A 24,659-nucleotide genomic window follows, 5' to 3' on the forward strand; every position below is an offset into this window, starting at 1 on the left:
AGGCTTATGAATAGGGAAGTGATTGTGCTACCGTTCTCTATGATGCTGAATAATTGGCCTTGATTGATGGCGCTCGGATAGTCGTCGATGTTTGCTGACTGAGTGGTGATGGTAATGTTTTTCTCTTTTGTGGCAGTAGCCCTTGCGGTGGTAGCCAAGGGGATGGAGTGGAGGGTGGAGGCACTTGGTTGTGTCGTGGTTGCAAACTGGTTTTTCTGGAATAATAATAATAATACGTTTATTTCCAAAATTACAAAATTTAAATACAAAATACTTATTCTACTTTACGCATAAGTACAAAGAAGAAATAAACGATTAGTACCGAAGCTGCTCTATTTAAAAGCTTGTTGGTACTTTTTCTTTAGGGATTTATAACAAAGCAAAAGATACAGTCTGTTATATGTATGTATATCATAATATACAGTGCGAACGTAAATGTTGGAATAAATTCATTTAAAATTCAGGGGTATGTTCAAAAAAAAAACGCTCGGACATGTCGATTTTTATTTTTAACTGCGGGTTTTCTTACTATAATTTTATGTATACAGGGTGGCCCAAAAATAAGTTACGGTCATCAACGTATTTTTTTTAAATGTAAACACCTATTTTTTATTTTAGATTTAGGTTCTACATCAAATTCTAAGTATATTTCATGTACCATGTCCTATACCTAAACTCGACCGTTGACGATTGAACACAATAAAAGGCTATTTTTGGAAGAGTTATTTATATCAAGCAAGAATACATAAAAATATTTTAATTAATTTATTAAGTGTTGAAAATGGCTGCCACGAACCTCTTGGCAATATATAGTCGATGCTGAAATTCTTGTAAAACGTTATCGATAACAGAAAGTTCTATCAATCTTATTTCTTCCGTTATTCTAATTTTTAAGTCTTCAATGTTGTTTGGCCTATTAACATAAACTTTGAACTTAAGATACCCCCACAAAAAAAAATCTAAAGGAGTCAGATCCGGCGATCTGGCCGGCCATTCAATTGCACCCCTCCGACCAATCCAACGTCCAGGGAAAACGGTATTCAGGTACTGGCGCACGGGACGAGTGTAATGGGCTGGAGCTCCATCTTGCTGATACCATAAGGAATTATCTAATATATCCGGGTCTTCTGGATCGAGGTATAAAGTGGCAAGGCATGGAACCAAGTCATTTTCTAAAAACTCTAAATACCTCTCACCATTCAAGTATCCTTCAAAGAAAAAGGGCCCTATAACCCTGTTTTCAATCACCCCCGCCCAAACATTTACTTTTTGAGGGACTTGGCTGTGGCACTCCATCATCCAGTGCGGATTTTCAGTAGCCCAATATCGGCAGTTTTGCCGGTTTACATTACCATGAAGACAAAACGTTGCCTCATCAGAAAATACAATTTTTTTGAAAATTGTGGATTAGCATGGCACAAGTCCATAAGTCTCTCACAAAATTCTAAACGCCTATCTGGGTCATCTTCATTTAGTTCATGAACCAATTGAACTTTGTAAAGGTGCAATTTATTTATACCTAAATACTTAACGACGGATGCCTGGGATATCTGATTTTCTAACGCAATATTGCGAGTCGTTTTATGGCAATCTTCTCCAACTGCCAGGAAAACATTTAGTTGCTTCTCTTCTGATATACTTGACCGACCTTTCGTATAATTATCCCTGACATGACCCAAATCCCGATATTTCTGTTCTATTTTACTGACAGTACTTTGAGATATACGTGGCCTATCAGGATACTTGGCATGATAAATTTCACAGACTTCCATCTGAGTGCGCATCCTGTTTCCATAACCAATCATCATCAAAATCTCTATTCGCTCTCGCTCACTAAGACGTACCATTTTTTGAAATTTTAATTTTATCTTTTGATAAACCTAACACAAGCAAAACTTTGCTTAGGCATCTAAATCAAACTAAATTCACTCAAAATTATTTGATGTCAACAAATTGTGACAAGTTAACAATCAAAAACACCAACCACAAATGTAAATAACCAAACAATAACTGATAGGTTGCTTGATATAAATAACTCTTCCAAAAATAGCCTTTTATTGTGTTCAATCGTCAACGGTCGAGTTTAGGTATAGGACATGGTACATGAAATGTACTTAGAATTTGATGTAGAACCCAAATCTAAAATAAAAAATAGGTGTTTACATTTAAAAAAATTACGTTGATGACCGTAACTTATTTTTGGGCCACCCTGTATACATAAAATTATAGTAAGAAAACCCGCAGTTAAAAATAAAAATCGACATGTCCGAGCGTTTTTTTTTTGAACATACCCCTGAATTTTAAATGAATTTATTCCAACCTTTACGTTCGCACTGTATAGTCTATTGCATTAATTGTTCTAATACGCTTTTAAACTATTTTTTCCTAGCTAAGGCTATGGAAAAAAGCTTCCTTGCCCTTCCATCTACATACACCCAATACTCCCAATTAATTATCTATCAAAGAGCTTCCTTAACAACCTTGTGTCCGTAGCACGTCATGCTTAATCAGAGATCGGGCGTCGCGACGCCGTTAAAACCGACGTCCCATTTAACTGTGGATCCTCAAATTTATGGCGGGAAATCCCTAACGGAAGTGTTCGGATCCAGGCGTCCCGACGTACAGGTATTAAGGGATCCCTTTGTAATCTATACCGCTTAGAACTGTACAGAAGTGTATCTATATAATGCTCAGATGGTCAAAGTTTCGTTGGATATTATTCCAGAAGATTATTTATGATAACCCGCAAGTTTTCCGGAATAATTCTGATGTGTTTCAGGCCTGAAAAGTTTCTTTTTTTATATTGGAAAATCCGGATCCTGGATATCGAACTTTGCCGATGGGATTTCCCCCTTCGGTCCATAAATCGCGTCGAGGGATCTTAAATTAAACGCCGCACTCGGGCACCGATGACATCGCAAGAAACGGATAAAATGCCCCGGGAATAAAGGACAAGGTCGATAAGACGAATTGAAAAATTGCCCCTTTTTTATTTTCAAAAGTTTCGCTTACCGTTTCTTTCGTAGTGTCAGCAGGTACCGCGGTAACGTGGGTGGATGTGTCAAAGTTCACGTTGCCGCCGACCGAGGTGGGGTCAAACTGGTTTTCTCCAGATGATGGTGAAGTTGTCAGGATCGTCTTATCCTGGTGCCAAGATAAGTCAGCTTCGGAAGTCTGTGAAAAAAGTGTCGTATATGCGTCATTTATTAAAAGAAAATCGCGCAGCTTGGCAACATCGTGCCATTCTGTCAATTGAATATTGTCATTGTTACTGCATCTATGCGTTAAAAGTTTGATGTTATATTCCAAAGTGTTTGGATCCACGAATTTAATAAATATACCTGGACTGCTAATGCTTATGGCCACGATACCCGCATGATGACCACTGCCTAGTGGTCGTCATTTTGCATCCTTTTGATGTTGGTTACTCTGAACATTTTCAGTGTTGCCAACAAAAAACGTCTACAACAGGCGATATAGCTTCCTTCTTATTTAATACGTAAATAATGTATCACCATCTTTATTTAAACGTATTTGGTTCACTGTTTTTCAAAACCGAATTATTGTGAATTGTCTGTCTGTGTTTATGATGGAATAATATATAGAGTTGTTTATTTTTATATAAACCCTTGCTAATTACAAAGCCTCATAAAATCATCTATATTTTGATTTTTATAGATGGTTGTACCTATTAATGTGGAAACCACTGTACATAGAAGAAAAGTAAAAGTCAAAAAGTGTTTTTAACTGAATTTGTTAAGTAAATACTAGCAAAAATTTAAATGAAGATCATTATTTTCATGGTATTAGGATTTATAAGATATAAGATATCTTGAATTCTTAACTAAATGTACCTAACTATTTATTTTGTATTTGAAAACATAACCTCCCAAAAACTTTAATTGTTTCATTTCCCTACAATTGGCACAACTGAAATTTGTCAAAGTGACCAACATCGAAAGGACACAATCACGCAAAATGGCGGCCCCCTAGTAGTGGTCATTTACTTTTCAATGAATTGGCAGTCCAGGTATATTTACTTAGTTCGTGCCTATAACAAAAAAAAATCGCACAGTTCGGCAACATCGTGTCTATCTGTCAATTGAATGATGTCATTGTTACACTGCAACGTCGCATCTATGTGTCAAAAGTTTGACATTATATTCCAAAGTGTTTGGATCATTATGTGCCATAGAGTGTCATAATGTGTCATTTACACACTTTTCACATTACAACGTTGCCATGCGACAATTTGTAATTCCATTGTCTGCATTTCAATATATGCACGACAACATTGCGTGTATGTGATATAAAATTGACATTCTTTGGTCTAGACGTCATCATTTAATCTTCATGTACACGACTTAATAGTATTAAGAAATTTGTTATTCAGCTTAGAATCGTATTAACTTAGTGATTCGTATTATTTGTACTAAATCTAATGATCTATAGCTTATCTATAGTCCCTAGCCTAGAAATATATAATATTTGCAAGATAAAATTAACTAGTAGATACAGTCAAAAATAACTTTTTTAAAATCGTCAAATTGTCAAATCTTTAAAGCTGTCAACCTTCAACGGTGACAAATATAGTTGAATTTCCTAACCTCTATTTGTTTTATTATTAAAATTATTAATGGTCCTGGAAAACTTGGTCTTCTATTATGTATATTACATATTCAAGACAGTTGTCAAGTCAAGGTATTAGGAGAAAAGAAGAGATAAGAAGAAGAGAACTAAAAATAAGTGAATGAATGACAAATGAGAAATTACTTCCAGGCAGTTGAAGAATGAATTTTCAAGTTTCTGGGAAAACTAGAAATGAGTTCAACTGCCTGGAAAAAATATGGAATTATGTCCAGGTAGCTGAAAAAATGAAATTTTCAATAATAATGATACAATACAAAAAAAAACAGGTTTCACGTTTCATGAATTCAAAGGGTACATACTGTAATACTTAAGAAAATTCTAAGAAAAGTGTGTGTCTAGTAATAAACAAATAATTGAAACAACGACTGTGGCATACATATATGAACAAGTCATAGACACAGGAAAAATGCACAAATAAAACTAAACAAATTACTTCCAAGCAATTGAAAAATAAATTTTTCTGGCCTATATATTCCTCCAAGAAATGAACGGCTAGCCTTCAAAATCGAGGCTGTGAATGTATGCCATTTGTAGCTCAGCTATCCGGACTGGGAATCTCAAACTCTAGCCCCAGCTTCACCGCTTTCAGCAATTTCCCGGGGAAATCAAAAGTCTGCAGCCATCAACAATTGAAGAAGAATAAATATAGGAAAACGAAAAAATAAAACCCTTGCTAAGTTTCATTATCTATCCATCAAAATCTTGGGCATCCTGCACCAGAATTATGAAATAAACGGTTCCCTAAAGGAACAAGATTAAGGACCATTAATTATAAACCATATTGACCACTTGTTAAATATTAGGGTTCAAGCAGAATAAATCAGAACACTTCCAATAAACCAGACAAAAAATGTATTTCAAATAAACTTAAACTACGCGTTACAAAGAATGAAAAACGGAATCGAAAGACTAAAGAGCAATGCTATTGCTTCGCTGAAGTCTCTCTGTCTACTCCTTAACTCACTATCTAAATTACCGAAAAGAGAAAGGCGACCCTTATTTTGCCTAACGAAATTCCAGATGGTCTCGCATATGGAAACACTTAACAAAACAAACAAAAATAAAGGTCTTTTCCGTTCTTAGAATCCAATAAGCTTAAGGACCAGTAAAGTGCCAATAAATTTTAAAAACATTCAAAATACCTAAATGGTCATAAAATTCAACACCACTTCCTGCTTCACAAACTTCGGAAATAAAAAAACTGGCCTTTTACGTGCGCTCCTACCTGCAACACGGGAACAAGTCCTCGAAAAATGGACGCAGTACCGACTAAATAAATAACGACCCCATTTCTCGCCTGAGCTGTCAATATCAGCCAATCAGAGACGTCATGGACCGTCAACAGATAGCATGGATAATTAAACCAGAAGAGTGATGCGTTACAGTAGTAATGTGTCATTTAAAGAAATATGAATAAAAGAAGTTGACTGAAATTATTAATGTATAATTATTGAAATTAATGAAATGTCAATGGAGCGTGAGTGAACATAAGGAATAGAAAAATAAAACGCTACAATATTTTTTTACCACAGCTTTGTTAACAACCCTTTGGTGTTTTAGACGAATAAAGCATTATTTTATTTGATTTGACGTGTCTCTTTCTCACCTGTTTGAAACTGCTCTTGGTAGACACGACGGGACTGAGGGTGTCCTCGGTTTCGCGACGATGACGCGTCGGCGTCCCGACGTCCGAATTAATCGTGTTCGAGGTCCAACTTTTCGTGGTCCTGCCCGACTCGCTGACGAAATCCTCATCGAACGTCGTCGTCTCGTAGTCGGAGGCGGTCGAGGGTTTCGCCGCCGTTTTCTCGTCGGATCCCGAGGGATCTTGCAGGTCCTCCGGGATCACGCACCTCAGTTCTTTCAGCATCTTTTCATGATCCTGAAATGGATTTTTTTTTAGTTATTTGCTCAAGGATTATTTGCAAGAGAACTACCAATAGTGTCTTTGGTTATGCCAGGTAGTACACTTAGATTTTCTAAAGGACCTCATTCAATTCGTCCTAATGAGGTAGTCAAGCAATTAACATATATACAGTGTGTTCAAAAAGTCTGGAAAAATCCCTTTTACAGATAAATAAATTACTTGATTAAAAAATGCTTTAACACGTCAATTCTCTTTTTTTTGCATGTTAAATTTCTGCTTGTACAATCTAAATGATTTAAATTGAAGAAGTACGGGTTACACTTTTCTAATAAGCTGTCGTTAACCAATAACTTTATATTTAATTGAAGCTTACATTAAAAAAAAAAAACAAATTTCTAGTTTCAAAATCCCAAGCAAATAACGCCCTTTTTTAATAAAGGTATTGTAATAGAAACTTTGGTACAAAGCAAAACTATTTAATTAAATGTTCAAAATGCTTTCCTTGCACTTCCTGACAATACGCAAGGTTGAAATAAAATTTGTCAATAACGTTTTAAATAATTTCTCGAGTAATTTGGCCAACTTCATATTTTATTATGGGCTGTTTTAAATCCCCTATATTTTTTTTACGGTGTTGTGACAAATCGTCTGTTTTTGAAATAGCCTCAAAAAAAATCTACAGAGGACAGGTCTGGGAACCTAGCTGGCCATTGGGTATCCCCTACCTATCCATTTAATTGGAAAACTTAAATTTTATAGTAAATAAATTATGTACATAAATTAGATTTTAAAGCCTGATAAAGTTTTTAATAATTTTCATTTTCAATTTTTTATATTTCGAAAACAGTTTAAGATTGATATAGGATGTTATAGATGAAATGCGTTAAGAATTTATCAAAGAATCTAAAAATGCAATAATAAATGGGCTGTTCTATTTAAAATAATAAAGTTGAGAGTTGACCTGATTTCTTGACGCTCCCTGTATATTTTTCAGAAATATGAAAACATGAAAAAAATTAACAGAGAATTGACGTGTGTGTTTTTGATAACTAATATTTTCAGGCATATAAATAAATTGTAACGAAATTTAGGAACCTAGTTTTATTGATAGCATCGAAAACCCTAACCTGATTCGCATTGACTGTCGTTTAATTATTTCCAAGGCATGAATTGAATAAAATTCCATGGAAACGCGTCTCTTTTAATGACTTAGAATTGTCTTCATTGCCTTTTGCTAATAATTACAAGAGAATACTGACAGTCAAGGAAACCAAGTATACAAATTCTAGAAAATGTAAAATACAGGGATTTACAACAATATAACCTAAATTGGGGCCAAAATAGGACCCTTAAACCAAGTGAACTACTTAAAAACTGGACACTATAGATTAAAATATTATACTAAACCCTACTAATCAACTTTAACTACAAAATACGAATAAACTAAGAGAATAATTATTAACGTATTTGCACTTTCATATTTATTCGTTTCATAATATTTGTTCGAAAGCTCTGTATCCTTATCACTCTGTACAATAATTATTTAATTAAAATTAATATAAAAGACACATAATATAATCATTTATAGCTCCAATGTCTTCTAGATATTTGGAGTAATTTATTATGGCTTCCAGTGATTTATTCCTATATCTCTAGTATTGACAAGGATTTTTTATGTTTTCTATATATACAGTGCTTTCATTTCAAAACGATCCACCCTTAATAACTTTCTTACAGGGGGACGTTTAATTATGCATTTACTGAAGTTCTGTCAATCACCTCCAGCTAACCTCACTTTAATATGTCAAACGGGAACCCCCATCGTGTGATACATCATAGTAAGCAGCGTAAAATTCTCTATTCAAAGGTACCAAAAGAAATTAAATCGGTAAATGTGTAAGCAAATAGTTAGCGAAAATGTCTAGAAATAATGAATATTTTATTTACGCCAAACTTTGGTGTGTCAAATGGCTACCCCATGGTGTGATACATTATTTTAAAGGGCATTCATTATGCTATCAATGGTTGTAAAAAAAATAAAATTGATTGACCAAGAAGCAATTAAAGTGTAAATCGGTAGGGTAGAAAAACAAATTTAATTAGTTTAACGAATTTATTTTATAAAATGTTCAAAATACGCGCCGTTATTAGCAAGACAATAAAAAAGCCTATTTTCTCCTTACGAACATCGGCAAGAGTCCGCTAATTTCTCTGCATTCTTGAAATATTCTATTTTTTTAAATTCTCAATACTTTCAGGTGGAGTTTTATAAACTTTGCTTTTTAAGTAGCCCCAAAGAAAAAAGTCTAGTGGGGTTAGGTCCGGAGACCGCGCAGGCCATTAGATTGCACCACGTCTGCCAATCCACTGTCTTCCAAACATCTTGTATAATTTCTTACTTTATTCCAGGCATTGGATGTCAGTTTTTTGTCTTCCAGGGATGCGAAACATTTTTTTAGGATTTTGTCACTTTGTCACACACCTTTTTTTTGCAGGCATTTGACGTGATTTTTCATTTTATTCCACTATAATATATGGGGGATTTAAAGCAGTAGAAAATGATACATGCTACTTTAAGAACAGCTATATATATTTCAACATAAAAAAATGGTACATAGTACGATTTCAACCTTCAAAATATATTTATAAAAATAATAAGACAATATAAAAATAATCTCACTAACCTACTTACACCAATTACTAATTTTAATTATATTATAGTATACAGTGTGATTAAATTTTAATACATAAATATTAACTACACCAGACACTTAGTTTCTCTTAATTCAAAGAATTCTGTTTTCCAGAAAACGTTGAAAAAACTATTCAAAATGAAGCAAATAAGAAATTTATTCCAGGCATTTTTTGAATTATTGCCCACGAAATTCCGGAAAATTCATTCTTTACTTCAGTATGCATTTTCAAAAAGGAACATCCAAGGATGCGAAAGATATTTTTAGGATTTTAAATTACTTACGATTTTGTAGTAATTTTTTATCAATTCCAGGCATTTGACGTGGTTTTTCATTTTATCTCAGACATTTAATGTACTGTTATTCCAGGAATTTTATTTTACAGAGAGTGTTGAAACAAAATGAAGCAAATAAAAATTTTATTCTACGCATTTGAGGCCATTTGTTATTACTTTTGGGTTATTGGCCATGAAATAACGGGAAATCCATTCTTTACGTCAGGATGTATTTGCAAAACTGAATATCCAGGGATGAGAAAAATATGTTTAAAATTTCAAATTGCTCAGGATTTTATAATAATTTTTCTTTTACTTTCAGGTATTTGACGTAATTTTCCATTTTACAACATACAATTAATGTCTCGTAATTTCAAGAATAGTATTTTCCAGAGAGTGTTGAAAACAACTATGTATTAAAAATGAAACAAAATTTATTCCATAGACATTTGACTTTTTTACGTATGTGGAATACAAATTAAATTTAATTTTAAAGCTCACATTTTAATTTTAAATAATCTAATGATTCATATATATACCTGTGAATTGCTTGACACCTCATGAGAAAGGATTGAATAGAAAATTTAGGTGATCCTAGTATAACCAAACCCAGCACAGCACATACACTGTTAGTTTCTCTTACAAATGGTTATTTGCACAAAGATACTTTTAAGCAATCAATTCTTTAAACAACGCCCACATTACATTAATTTTCTTTTATATTAAGTTAATTCTTCAATTACATTTTATATACTTTTTATTTTCGACAAAACTTCCTATTTAATTATATACCCATTTACAAGAACAAACCTTCGTGCCTCGAAAGGTCGAAAACACATAAGCAGGACTAAATTATACTTCCCGTGCTTCCATTATTAATTCATTCATCAGTACCAGTAACGTTTTTGTTTTTAATCCACCTGACTCGACTCTAATTTCACAAATTGCCAGGGATTAATTTATTAAAAAAAAAAATAATCAAAAAGGGCTGCTTGCTCCCCCTTTAACCTTCGCCTCCAATGGTGTATTCGCCCTTCAAAAGGCCCTCATGCGAAACCTTTTCTTCGATTTCGTTCGGTTCGTTCTGTATTTTATGTACCGACGAAATTGGGATTGTCACTCTTGATCTCTCCCACAGGCATCCATCCGTCCACCCATTCTCCCGTAAAAATTTCAGTTTGGATGACGAGTTTTGAATTTAGGGCTGTCCCTAAATGGATCACCTTGAATCAGTTGAGGGAGATGTATAAGATGTTTTAGAGCGGATTGAGAATTCACCATCTAGATATATATACAAGGTGTCCCAAATTCGAGCCTCATCATTATGATCTCGTTAACTAGAAGAGATACGAGGTCGGTCAAATTGAGGCAAAGTTGCGCAATTTGGTGCTCATTAAAACGCCCTTTTGAAATTTCAAAAATTCCGAATAGTTTTGAAGATATTTGGAAAAAACCGAATATTGGCGATTTTATTTTTATTTTTTTACGACTCTATTTGAATAGATATTGCAAAATAAATTACTCATTCTCTCTAGTAAATTATGAATTCGCCACAACAATACAGATTTTACTTAAAATCCTACTGTAATAAAATCAACCTGTACTGTTTAAACCCAGTACAGGTTGATTTTATTGCTATTGATTTTAATTCCCGAGTACCAATATTTTTCCTTTGTAATAATTCTATTATCGTGTTGAATTGTGTCAAAAAATTTCTTAAAGTCCGCAAAACTAGGTGATCGTCACTTATTTCTATATCTAATTTTCCATGAATTCCATTGTGATTGATACTCAATAGAACTTTAAGTAATGTTACATTTTCCTGTAATAATTTCAAATTCAAAAAAAAATTGCTTATAAAAATATAGATTTAAAAAAAATCCTTTACACCTTTTCAGGAACAAAAACGCTTAACTAAGAGACGCGAACCTTTTAAAGGAGCGTAAAGCGTGACGAGATCTTCCAAAGGAAACGGAAAAATTCTTTTCATTTTTCCCTTACGTAATTCGTAAGGCAAAGGGATGCACCATTGCGAGACGGGAAAAAAATCAGCCCTTTGAAACTGGAATGTTCCACCTAAAGAACAGAATGACGTTCGCTTGTTTAGAAGCTCCTTTCTGCTGATATTGGACTTTAAGTTGTTGTGAATTTAATTGACGTGTTTTTATGAGAAATACAACTGGAACTTTCCAACAATATCTAAAAATACTGTGCCTATAAAATTCAAGAAAAACCTATTGAGAAAAATATATAAAAAGTCCTTCCCTTGACAGACGTATTTACGAAGAAGTTTTTCGCCAAACAATTTTATTACTAAAGTTTCCCCGAACGTAGTGATCTTATGATATTTTGCAAAAGGGCTTTTGCGTTCAATCGGACTCGATTTTCTTTTTGTAAGGGAGCACGTTTGCTTGACTAACCCGGATCCTGTTCGCATATTTTTATTGAAATGCCTTTCGCGTACGTTGCATACAAATCCTCATTGTGTCTGTAACCTATTCTACAATAAAAGGAAACTCAACAATCGGGAAAGCTCGTTTAAATATTCGAATTTGTGCCATTGAAAATTTATAGCATCTTGAAGGAATAGCAAAACAAACATCATTTTTCCAGGCGTAATTTTCAGAATGAATAGCTCTATTTTTCACACATGTTTCGAGGCAAAAATCATCATAAAATTAGACTCTTTTTACGTCATAATCACTTTTTAAAACAGAGCATACATAGTCAGTTAAATCCCTCTCGCTAAAAGCTAATTAAAGAAAAAAGAGAAAGTAATTGAATGCGAACGACTTACCGCATTTCCTTTGCAAGCGATTCTCTTTGTGCCGTCCAGACCACAGTCGGACGTCAGCTCCAATGCCGATTGTTCCGGGATGTAGAGGACGGTCAAAGAGGGCAATTCGGTGAGGAGGCATCCTCTGGGACCCACTGCCCACGACGGTACTAAAACGGATTTTTATTAATTAAAACACATGAGCGGAAGCCGGAATAAAATCGGACAATTTTTTAATGTACAGTGAGCAGGGGTTTGTTTAAGAATGCACGACCCTCGTCGGTTTGAATAAAATTGTTTATTAATAAATATTTTTATATAAAACAGTATTTTAGTGCATATTTTTTATTATAATAAAGTGTTTTCTATAAACAAGTGAATATCAGGGTAAAATTGCAGAAATAGTAATCGAGTAACAAGATTTGTACAGAACCGAAATTAACTATACCAGCGGCTTGCTCTCATCAAGGACATCATAAAAACACCGGATTATAATGGGATTCGAGCAGAAATAATTGAATGAATAAACTTTGAAAATTCAGAAAAAGTCATTTTTCGACCTCGTTTTTGAGGTCAAAAATGGGTTTCAAAAATGCGATATCTCAGCTAATATGATAGCTACGACCTTGCGGAAGGTCTCGTTGGATTCGGAATGATAAAACTAAGACAAAACCGTTGGAATTTTCCCGATAGGACCCATAGAAGCCGAGATATCGACTTCCAAAGTTGAAGATTTTTCATTTTTCGGGTATACCCCCCCGTATCGAATTTTTCACCAAAAATTGATTTTTTTTCAAAATCGAACTAACTATACCAGCGGGTTCCTCTCATCACTCACATCACGAAAACACCGGGTTATAATGGGATTCGAGCAGAAATAACTGAATGAGAGCACTTTGAAAATTCGGAAAAAGTCATTTTTCGACCTCGTTTTTGAGGCCAAAAATGGGCTCCAAAAATGCGATATCTCAGCTAATATGATAGCTACGACCTTGCGGAAGGTCTCGTTGGATTCGGAATGATAAAACTAAGACAAAACCGTTGGAATTTTCCCGATAGGACCCATAGAAGCCGAGATATCGACTTCCAAAGTTAAAGATTTTTCATTTTTCGGGTATACCCCCTCGTACCGAATTTTTCACCAAAAATTGATTTTTTTCAAAATCGAACTAACTATACCAGCGGGTTCCTCTCATCACTCACATCACGAAAACACCGGGTTATAATGGGATTCGAGCAGAAATAACTGAATGCGAGCACTTTGAAAATTCGGAAAAAGTCATTTTTCGACCTCGTTTTAGAGGCCAAAAATGGGCTCCAAAAATGCGATATCTCAGCTAATATGATAGCTACGACCTTGCGGAAGGTCTCGTTGGATTCGGAATGATAAAACTAAGACAAAACCGTTGGAATTTTCCCGATAGGACCCATAGAAGCCGAGATATCGACTTCCAAAGTTAAAGATTTTTCATTTTTCGGGTATACCCCCCCGTACCGAATTTTTCACCAAAAATTGATTTTTTTCAAAATCGAACTAACTATACCAGCGGGTTCCTCTCATCACTCACATCACGAAAACACCGGGTTATAATGGGATTCGAGCAGAAATAACTGAATGCGAGCACTTTGAAAATTCGGAAAAAGTCATTTTTCGACCTCGTTTTAGAGGCCAAAAATGGGCTCCAAAAATGCGATATCTCAGCTAATATGACAGCTACGACCTTGCTGAAGGTCTCGTTGGATTCGGAATGCTAAAACTAAGACAAAACCGTTGGAATTTTTCCGATAGGACCCATAGAAGCTGAGATATCGACCTCCAAAGTTTGGGATTTTTCATTTTTCGGGTATACCCCCCCGTATCGAATTTTTCACCAAAAATTGATTTTTTTCAAAATCGAACTAATTATACCAGCGGGTTCCTCTCATCACCCACATCACGAAAACACCGGGTTATATTGGAATTCGAGCAGAAATAACTGAATGCGAGCATGTTGAAAATTCGGAAAAAGTCATTTTTTGACCTCGTTTTTGAGGCCAAAAATGGGCTCCAAAAATGCGATATCTCAGCTAATATGACAGCTACGACTTTGCGGAAGGTCTCGTTGGATTTGGAATGATAAAACTAAGACAAAACTGTTGGAAATTTCCCGATAGGACCCATAGAAGTCGAGATATCGACTTCCAAAGTTTGGGATTTTTCATTTTTCGGGTATACCCCCCCGTATCGAATTTTTCACCAAAAATTGTTATTTTTTAAAATCGAACTAACTATACCAGCGGTTTGCTCTCATCAAGGACATCACGAAAACACCGGGTTATAATGGGATTCGAGCAGAAATAACTGAATGCGAGCATGTTGAAAATTCGGAAAAAGTCATTTTTTGACCTCGTTTTTGAGGCCAAAAATGGGCTCCAAAAATGCGATATCTCAGCTAATATGACAGCTACGACTTTGCGGAAGGTCTCGTTGGATTTGGAATGATAAAACTAAGACAAAACTGTTGGAAATTTCCCGATAGGACCCATAGAAGTCGAGATATCGACTTCCAAAGTTTGGGATTTTTCATTTTTCAGGTATACCCCCCCGTATCGAATTTTTCACCAAAAATAGATTTTTTTCAAAATCGAACTAATTATACCAGCGGGTTCCTCTCATCACCCACATCACGAAAACACCGGGTTATATTGAGATTCGAGCAGAAATAACTGAATGAGAGCACTTTGAAAATTCGAAAAAAGTCATTTTTCGACCTCGTTTTTGAGCCCAAAAATGGGCTCCAAAAATGCGATATCTCAGCTAATATGACAGCTACGACCTTGCGGAAGGTCTCGTTGGATTCGGAATGATAAAACTAAGACAAAACCGTTGGAATTTTCCCGATAGGACCCACAGAAGCTGAGATATCGACCTTCAAAGTTTGGGTTTTTTCATTTTTCGGGTATAATCGAATCGAATCGGATTGCAAAACTATTTTATAATCGATCTATCGTATTAGACCATGAACAGTGATAGAGAGAAAATAATATATAAGTTTAAATTTCAAGATTTTATTTTATTTTCATGGGAAATAAGGTGAAGTGAATGTTGATGAATGAATGAATGTGCTTTATAAAATATAACATGCTAAAACGTGCTCTTTAGAGCAATATATAGTCGAAACTTGTTACCATCATTTTAAATATCACTCATATATAATTTTAATTCGATATCCTATCGCATTAAATGGAATGCTTAATGCAATGATGCCAGACTATAAAATACAGTAAAGTGATCATGATATATGTGGTAAATGTGAACTTGTATTTAACACATCCACTTGAAGTGCAATAGATCTTTATGTAAAAAAATTAACTATAGACCAACGAGCTTGCACCATTCAAAGACTTATATTTGAGTAAAAAAGGTATTCTTTGGCTCAAATTACAATATCAAGTTCCACCACTTTTATGGCTAAATTTAATGGCGAAGTAGTAAAAAGAGAATAAATCATAAAGGGCATATCATAGTCCATCAATCAGCGACGTCGTCTCGAGTATTTTTTCGGATATTACGTAACGTATTGGCCCTCGGGGGCCATCATTTCTCTTTAACGTTACGAATTTTCGTCTTCGAGACAAATGACGGGAAAACCATTAAAAAAATGAGAACATATTTTTGGTTTTATTGACATTTCAGGCCATATTAGGAGAGTGAAATTGGGTCATTTGTAAATACTTTAATTGTTCAGTCCTTTAAACGACTTTAACGAATTTAAAATTCAACCCTTAATTTTCATTATTCTTCCTCTAATTATCGGTTTGTTATGGCCAAAAAACGATCGTAACTTAATTTTTTTATCCTTTTTGATACCATCGTTTTTTTTATTCAATCAAAATTTAATCAATTACAATAAAGGAGTTAATTACAGGAACTGTAAGGGTATAAGCTCTTAACATTTATTGAGATATGAACAAAATTGTGACCAGGAATTATTTTACAAGTTATCCCTATTATTTAAAGTTAACCCCTGCTCTATATATGTATATTAATATAAATACCAGATGCAAATAATGTAAATACCAGAGCAAACTAAAATAAATTGACTGTCACTCAAGATCCAATGCTTTCTAAATGTCAGAAAAGCCTGTTTTATGTAATACCTAAAATATATAATATCCTACCAAAGGACATGACAAGTAAAGGATATATTAAAATAAAAGGAATAATTAATATAAATTGACTTTCTAAATAATATTTATTTATTAGAAGAACTTGACAAACATGCCATAGTAATTAGATGTAAAGTAAACAAGAATTAAAGGAAAGAAGAAAAAAAAATCTAAACCATGTCCTTAAGAAATCTCCCAATTTTTTAATATTAAATTAATAAATAATTACAAATCCGTGGCATATTATTTATTGGAAACATAATATTACAATTATTTATATAAAATAAATCTTATTAGTTATTCGTAATCTGGTCTTTGGTACTTTGGTTAGCAAGTTTTTAACTTTAGCAAGTAAACCTGCTACGTTTTTTCAACACAAAAAATGTAACATTTACATATATGTTACAATTGATAGATTTATTTTAGGTTAGTATATTGTACAGTGTCCCAATTTTTTTTTTTTTATAAACTTTATTACTGAACTTAAAACAGTTTACAAAACTGATAACAAGTCCTTCATTAGGAATATTTTAACATTTAAATTAAATAGTCAGCTAAGTATACATGATAATATAAGCTTAGATAAACTATAAAAAAAAGTTAACACTTTCAATATTTATCGCTTTAACCCACAAATCAACCACAAAACAAAAAATACAAAAACTATATAAATTTTCTACAATATAAAACTTTAGTTTCAACAAAATAGGCCATTTAGGCATAGCATTTAATTCCGCCAAATGTTTTTTTATAAACACACTAGTTTTTTATATTCACAATAAATGGTGGAAGTTCGTTATAGCACCTTATTGACTGGCTAATTACACCGTTTCTCCGCTTGTCAGTCCTTGATCTTGTTAGATAAACACATTGTCTTGCCCTCGTTAAATAATTATGAAAGTCACTACTCTTATTTAAAGTTACCTTAGTTTTAAGTTCATTATTTATATTTTTTTAGAAACTTACATCGCTCCAAACTTATTATCTGTTCAACTTGTAAATAAATATAAAACATACGATTAAAAATTGATATGTTTTATATAATTGAGCAGTAGGAAACAACCTAGGTAAATTATAAAGGTATTTTATAGCTCGATTTTGTAGTCTTTGAAGCTTCTTTACCAGAGTTTTCGTTGTTGATCCCCAAATAGTACCCATGTATTGCAGATGTGATTTAAACAACCCCATTATACACCGCTTTTTTTATTTCATCAGACAAATAACTCGCACATCTTTTGATAGCACCACAAGCACTGGACAGTTTCTTCTGTACATGACAGACGTGATTTTTGTAATTTAATTCTTCATCAAATATACCAGTCCAAGGTATTTGTAGCAGTCAACTTTTTTAATTAGATTATTGTTTATTTTAATGTCTGTTTCACTTATTATTTTATTTTTATTCCTAAACACCATATATACAGTTTTATTTACATTTATTTTTAAATTATTTCTTAATAACCATTTGTGATATCTGGCTAGACACACATTTGTTTCCTTGACTAATGTTTTGAGACACTCACCGACAAACAGCAAAACGGTATCATCAGCAAAAGTTGTATCTACAGTTAAGAGTGGCTTTTGACAGACTGTGCACGTAAATAAGGTAGAGCAGCGGACCTAGGACAGATCCCTGTGGTTCACCCATGATAGTCTCTTTGGTTTTACTTTCTTTGTTGTTCACACTTGTATACTATTTACGTTTCACCAGATAAGATTCTATTAATTTATAGGCAACGCCTCTAAAGCCCATTGACAACAGTTCCTTAAGCAGTATCTTAATATTAACCGTGTCGAAAGCTTTTTGAAGATCAATGAACACTGCTAACACATGACATTTCTCATCCAGAGCTTTTGTTATATGATCTTGTAGTTCAATCACTGCCGCCTCCGTATTGCTAGATTTCTGGAATCCATATTGTTGTGGATCAAATTCAAAGGTTTTTTCTATAAATTTTACTAGCCTTCTTTTGATTAGTTTCTCGGCAATTTTAGATAGTGCTGAAATAAGAGCTATAGGCCTTTTTTTATTTGTTGGTTCATATTGATTTCCTGCTTTATGAATAAGTATGATTTTTGTTACCTTTAAACACTCTGGATAACATCCATTACTAAGCATTTCATTCAACAAGCGAACCAGGATAGGTATTACCAAGGTCTTTACGTTTATTATATCAGAGGTTGTAATTTCATCACTCCCAGGAGCTGCATTTTTTTTTTTTGGTTCATTTATAATTTCATTGATTTCTTCATTTGTACATGGTGTTAAAAAGATAGTTTTGTCTTGAGTATCTTCCTCAAATATAGTGTCCAATCCTACCGCCATTCTTTCTTGTTCAACTTTTTTCCCTATTTCATTTCCAAAATGTTTAGAAACTAATCATTTAAGATATCAGCAATTCCCTGGCTATCATATATTTTTTCATTGTTTATTTGTATGTATTTAATATCAATGTTGTCACTTCTGTTATATTTATTGTGTATAGTATTATTTATGACTTGCCATGTTTTTCTTTTATCTCCACTTGCCTGTTCAATCTGGCCATTTACAAATTTATTTTTTAATTTTTTTCTGAGGGATTCACACTGATTTTTCATATTTCTAAATTCCTCCCTTATATTTATGTTGTTAGAATTTCTTTGTGCTTGTACACAAAACTAATCGTAGAAATTCTTCATTGATCCAACATTTATTGTTTTTATTACAGTTGATCCTTTTTTGGCTTCTTGCATTATTTTAATTAATGTTTCAAAATTATTTATTTCACTATTTTCTATTTTTTCTGTTAATAATATTTTAAAACGCTCAGACTTTACATGTTTAATTTCAATTTTTTGCTTTTGCGTATTATTTTGTTGCTGTCATGTCAAGCTCAATTTTTTTGTATTTTGTGATCCGTCATGGTATGCATGAAGTATTCGAGTTTGTGTGAAGTTATCCATAAAATGCCAGCCATAAAGTTACCGCTCCGCGTGACCGGCCTACTATTTGTGTCAGGCCGGATATTTTTAAAAATCTAAGTAAATGAACATCATCTGTATAAAATTACGTAATAGTACTAATTTTTATCTTTATTATGCATTAAAAATAAATTTAATCTTAAAAAACAAGCGTATATGAGGAAAAATAATATTTTTTAATGTTTAATATTAGTTATTTCATTTTCATAATTTCTGATATTTTATGGTGAATGAGTTCTTATATTTTAATACTTTTAAATATATATAAATTTAAATTCTATCTCATAAATAAAAATAAAATTTGAATAGAATCCAAATTTTTTTTCCAGATTTTGTATACTTGGTGCCCTCCTATTTTTATGCAAATCAGAGTGCATGAGTTTTGTTATATAAGGGATTTTTGGGACACTCTTAGGTATACACTAACATAAGTTTAGATAGATGCCACCCCTTCGTAACCTTTAGAAAAAATTAAATTTGGTCAAAATCCCGATTTTTTCAAGAATGTTCGTTATTTAATGCTCTCTTACTTTTATGCAAATCGGAGTGTATGAGTTTTGTTTTAATAGTGATATTAAGGATACTTTTGAGTATACACTATCATAAGTTTAGATAGTTGCCACCCCTTCATAACCTGTAAAAAAAATTAAGTTTGGTCAAAATCCCGATTTTTTCAAGAATGTTCGTTATTTAGTGCCCTCTTACTTTTATGCAAATCGGAGTGCATGAGTTTTGTTTTAATAGTGATATTAAGGATACTTTTGAGTATACACTAACATAAGTTTAGATAGTTGCCACCCCTTCATAACCTCTAGAAAAAATTAAGTTTGGTTAAAATCCCGATTTTTTCAAGAATGTTCGTTTTTTAGTGCCCTCTTACTTTTATGCAAATCGGAGTGCATGAGTTTTGTTTTAATAGTGATATTAAGGATACTTTTGAGTATACACTAACATAAGTTTAGATAGTTGCCACCCCTTCATAACCTCTAGAAAAAAAACAAAACTCATGCACTCCGATTTGCATAAAAATAAGAGAGCACTAAATAACGAACATTCTTAAAAAAATCGGGATTTTGACCAAACTTAATTTTTTCTAGAGGTTATGAAGGGGTGGCAACTATCTAAACTTATGTTAGTGTATACTTAAAATTATCCTTAATATCACTATTAAAACAAAACTCATGCACTCCGATTTGCATAAAAGTAAGAGAGCACTAAATAACGAACATTCTTGAAAAAATCGGGATTTTGACCAAACTTAATTTTTTCTAAAGGTTACGAAGGGGTGGCATCTATCTAAACTTATGTTAGTGTATACCTAAGAGTGTCCCAAAAATTCCTTATATAACAAAACTCATGCATTCTGATTTGCATAAAAATAGGAGGGCACCAAGTATACAAAATCTGGAAAAAAAATTTGGATTCCATTCAAATTTTATTTTTATTTATGAGATAGAATTTAAATTTATATATATTTAAAAGTATAAAAATATAAGAACTCATTCACCATAAAATATCAGAAATTATGAAAATGAAATAACTAATATTAAACATTAAAAAATATTATTTTTCCTCATATACGCTTGTTTTTTAAGATTAAATTTATTTTTTAATGCATAATAAAGATAAAAATTAGTACTATTACGTAATTTTATACAGATGATGTTCATTTCCTTAGATTTTTAAAAATATCCGGCCTGACACAAATAGTAGGCCGGTCACGCGGAGCGGTAACTTTATGGCTGGCATTTTATGGATAACTTCACACAAACAGTATTCGACATTGCTATTTAAATTTAATATGTTGGTTATAGTGTAATCAATAAGTGTTGCAGTATTTATAGTTTCTCTTGTTGCTTCTGTACGGTTGATAAACTCAAAAGCATTGCCAATTATCATGGCCTCATAATCCTTTTTTAAGTCACTGTCACCAACAAGGTTAATGTTCAATTGTTCATATCACCCACTATTATTGTCTTCTCTTTAACATCATTCATCATTTGGTCCAGATCATTGATGAACAATCTAGCGTCGGATGAGGAGGGCCGATAAGCACTAATTATTTTAATTTTAGGATTTACTAATTTTATTGTCAACCAGTCACAGCCATTCAAGGATTTAATTATTTCTACCTCATACTTTATGTTTGATTTAATATAAACCGATATACCTCCACCCCTTTTTTTCTACAATTATGTTCTGGTGTATATCCAGTAAGGTTGTAAAAGTGAACTTCATATTCATAAATCCAGTTCTCGGTGAATACTCATACATCTGGTTTCGCATGTAATTTGACTAATGCTTCTATCTCCTCAAGTTTATTTCTAAGTTTCAAGTTCTGTGGACCAAGTAATTACATATTTCTTATATTATATACATACATAGTACTTTTGTACGTAAATAAATCTATTTACATATTTAAGTCCTCTTTACAAAATATTCTTATTGGTTTGTCTACATCACTTTTTTTGATGAATATCTTCCCATTCAAGCAGTATGCAGCTTTAATTTTTTTTCTTTTCTTATATTCCCTGGCCGCTTTAAATAGTTCTTGATTATATTTTGTCAGTTCATCATTAAAATAAATTTGTTTATTTGGCCCTCCAAATTTGCAGTTTTTTGTATATATAGTTTTAATAGCCTTTCTTTGCTGAAAAACTTTTTACGTTTTACTTCCCTCGATTTACATTTTATTATAACAGGATTTTCGTCGTTTCGTGTTTTTATTCTATATGATAATATGAATAAGATATTGATACTACCTGAAGATATTGTTACTACAATATCTTCAGGGTTTAAGTTTAGTCCCATAGAACTTAACAGAATTTGGGTAATTTCATTCACTGATTTATTGAGGGTGACAATTGGGATCTCGGAAATCGTAAGAGTTACAGGATCGGTTAAATAGAGGCAAAGTTGCGCAATTTGGAGCTTAATAAAATGACGTTTAAAAAATTTTAAAAGTTTAAGCGGCTAATATCATTTTGTTATGGCCTACTATATAAATTTAAAAAAATCAAAATATTAGGTTAGAAAAGGATACATTTTCATTGAATTGATCTAAAAAAAAACTATATCAAATTCAGAGTATTTTATAGCCTCAATCTATATAAAATCAATTTATTTGGAAATCCTATTGATATATCTTTCTCTTTTGCACTCATGCAAATCTTATGAGAAGTACTAGAAGGAGTAATCGGACATGCAATTGCGATATCTCATTTTAAAGGCAATTAAAAATACTTTTTAAAAATGAGAAAATCCAATATGGTCTCTATAAGAACAAATAAAGTGATGATGATCGAAAAAAAAACGAAACGTCGGATTAATTTTTTTTTTGCGTCATGTTGTAAAGTATAAAAAGTGTCAATGAAAAACTGTTTTTAGTTTTCCGATGTCTATTTAAATAAAGTCGGTAGAAGGTAAAAACGATTTTAACAAATTTCGGTTTTTTTCGGATATCTCCGGAAGTATCCGGGATTTTTAAATTTTTTTAAACGTCATTTTGTTAAGCTCCAAATTGCGCAACTTTGACTCCATTTAACCAACCCTGTAACTCGTACGGTTTCCGAGATTCCAATAGTCACCCTCGAATTTGAGACACCCTGTATATTAAGCACTGTGGGCATTTATGTTTCATATACAGGGTGATTCATTAATATTGCACGAAAATGAAATGCCGGTTTTTTTGGGTTAAATTATGACGAAAAGTTCCTATAAACATATGTCCGAAAGTGCTTCGTTTCCGAGATACAGGGTGTTCAAATTTTCTTAAAAAATCGATTTTTTATTAATATCTAAGAAATGCCTTTGCTGTTTGCAATGTCATTCACACCATTTCTGGATATCTTAATGATGTATCTTTTTGACATATGACAGTTGATTTGTTATTCCAGGGACGTGCCCACGGGGTAAGCGGGTTAGGTTTTTTGTACAAAAAATAGCACCTAGTAGATTTTTTAAACCTCCTGTACATTTTTTGGATGACGCAACTAAAGATGGAATTGTTTCAACTCTTGGGTGTTTTTCGTATCTCCCTCCGTTTTCGATAAAAAAATTAAGAATTGCTTTTTTGCATCCCTCTGTAAAAATACAAGTAAATGCTTTTAAATCACGCGAAAGCAAAGAAATAATTTTCTTCCTAAAATGTAATACTTACCTATTCATAGTGTCGAATATCAAGTACAGTATTGCAAATTGCGATATTATTCGAAACACGCCAGGGATCTTTGAACGTGTTCGCCAGTCAATGCGTCGCAGGACAGACGCATGCATTGCAGTTGGAGGAACTCATTTTGAACAACTCTTATAGCGTACGTTTCTTAGTCCATAGCTTTTCATTACCTTCATCAATTTACTAATGTTTATTCTAAGAATTTAATTAATGTACCTAAGTTTAATTAAAACTATTTTTTAACAGGTAGTACAGTTAATGTCATGTCAAAATTCCAAATTACCGTATTTACTATTCTTCACCCTGTAAATCGATAAGTAGGCATTTTATTATGTTTATTCAAGTTTTTTCAAACGTTTGCATTAAACTAATTTTTTTATCGAAAACGGAGGGAGATACGAAAAACACCCAAGAGTTGAAACAATTCCATCTTTAGTTGCGTCATCCAAAAAATGTACAGGAGGTTCAAAAAATCTACTAGGTGCTATTTTTTGTACAAAAAACCTAACCCGCTTACCCCGTGGGCACGTCCCTGGAATAACAAATCAACTGTCATATGTCAAAAAGATACATCATTAAGATATCCAGAAATGGTGTGAATGACATTGCAAACAGCAAAGGCATTTCTTAGATATTAATAAAAAATCGATTTTTTAAGAAAATTTGAACACCCTGTATCTCGGAAACGAAGCACTTTCGGACATATGTTTATAGGAACTTTTCGTCATAATTTAACCCAAAAAAACCGGCATTTCATTTTCGTGCAATATTAATGAATCACCCTGTATAATCTACCATATTTGAATAAATTTGAACATGAATATTTGGCGATAAAAATTTGGAATAGTCAGCCTATTGGAGTAAAAATATATCTATTTAAACATTTGTCCAAATATACCAAACACGAACAAAGTCTTGATATAACTAGGTCTTGTCATGGTCGTATTTTACTTGAAATAGATTAGGCTTTGGTTATATTATATTTGGGTGTATATTTTGTGCTGAGCTTTGCTCTCTTTTTCCCTTCCGTGGTTCTCTGCAACATTTTCTCCTATTTCTATTTTATATATCATTTAATAAAAATATTTGTAATAATAATAATTATAAAAATGGT

At 32.8% G+C, this 24,659-nt stretch overlaps 1 protein-coding gene across 2 annotated transcripts in view; it reads right to left on the reverse strand.

Moving 5' to 3' along the window:
* LOC126743599 (uncharacterized) overlaps nucleotides 1-24,659 on the reverse strand; it is a 134,401-nt gene that overhangs the window by 6,529 nt on the left and 103,213 nt on the right. For both annotated transcript variants that reach the window (XM_050450766.1, XM_050450767.1), the window contains 4 exons: nucleotides 12,283-12,431; nucleotides 6,257-6,532; nucleotides 3,013-3,174; nucleotides 32-215 (listed from right to left, as the gene is read on the reverse strand). In XM_050450766.1, coding sequence (XP_050306723.1) covers nucleotides 32-215; nucleotides 3,013-3,174; nucleotides 6,257-6,532; nucleotides 12,283-12,431 — 771 coding nt within the window. The remainder of the gene's footprint in view (nucleotides 1-31; nucleotides 216-3,012; nucleotides 3,175-6,256; nucleotides 6,533-12,282; nucleotides 12,432-24,659) is intronic.

The sequence above is a fragment of the Anthonomus grandis genome, chromosome 13 (genome assembly GCF_022605725.1).
Source record: "Anthonomus grandis grandis chromosome 13, icAntGran1.3, whole genome shotgun sequence".
NCBI classification, from domain to species: domain Eukaryota; kingdom Metazoa; phylum Arthropoda; class Insecta; order Coleoptera; family Curculionidae; genus Anthonomus; species Anthonomus grandis.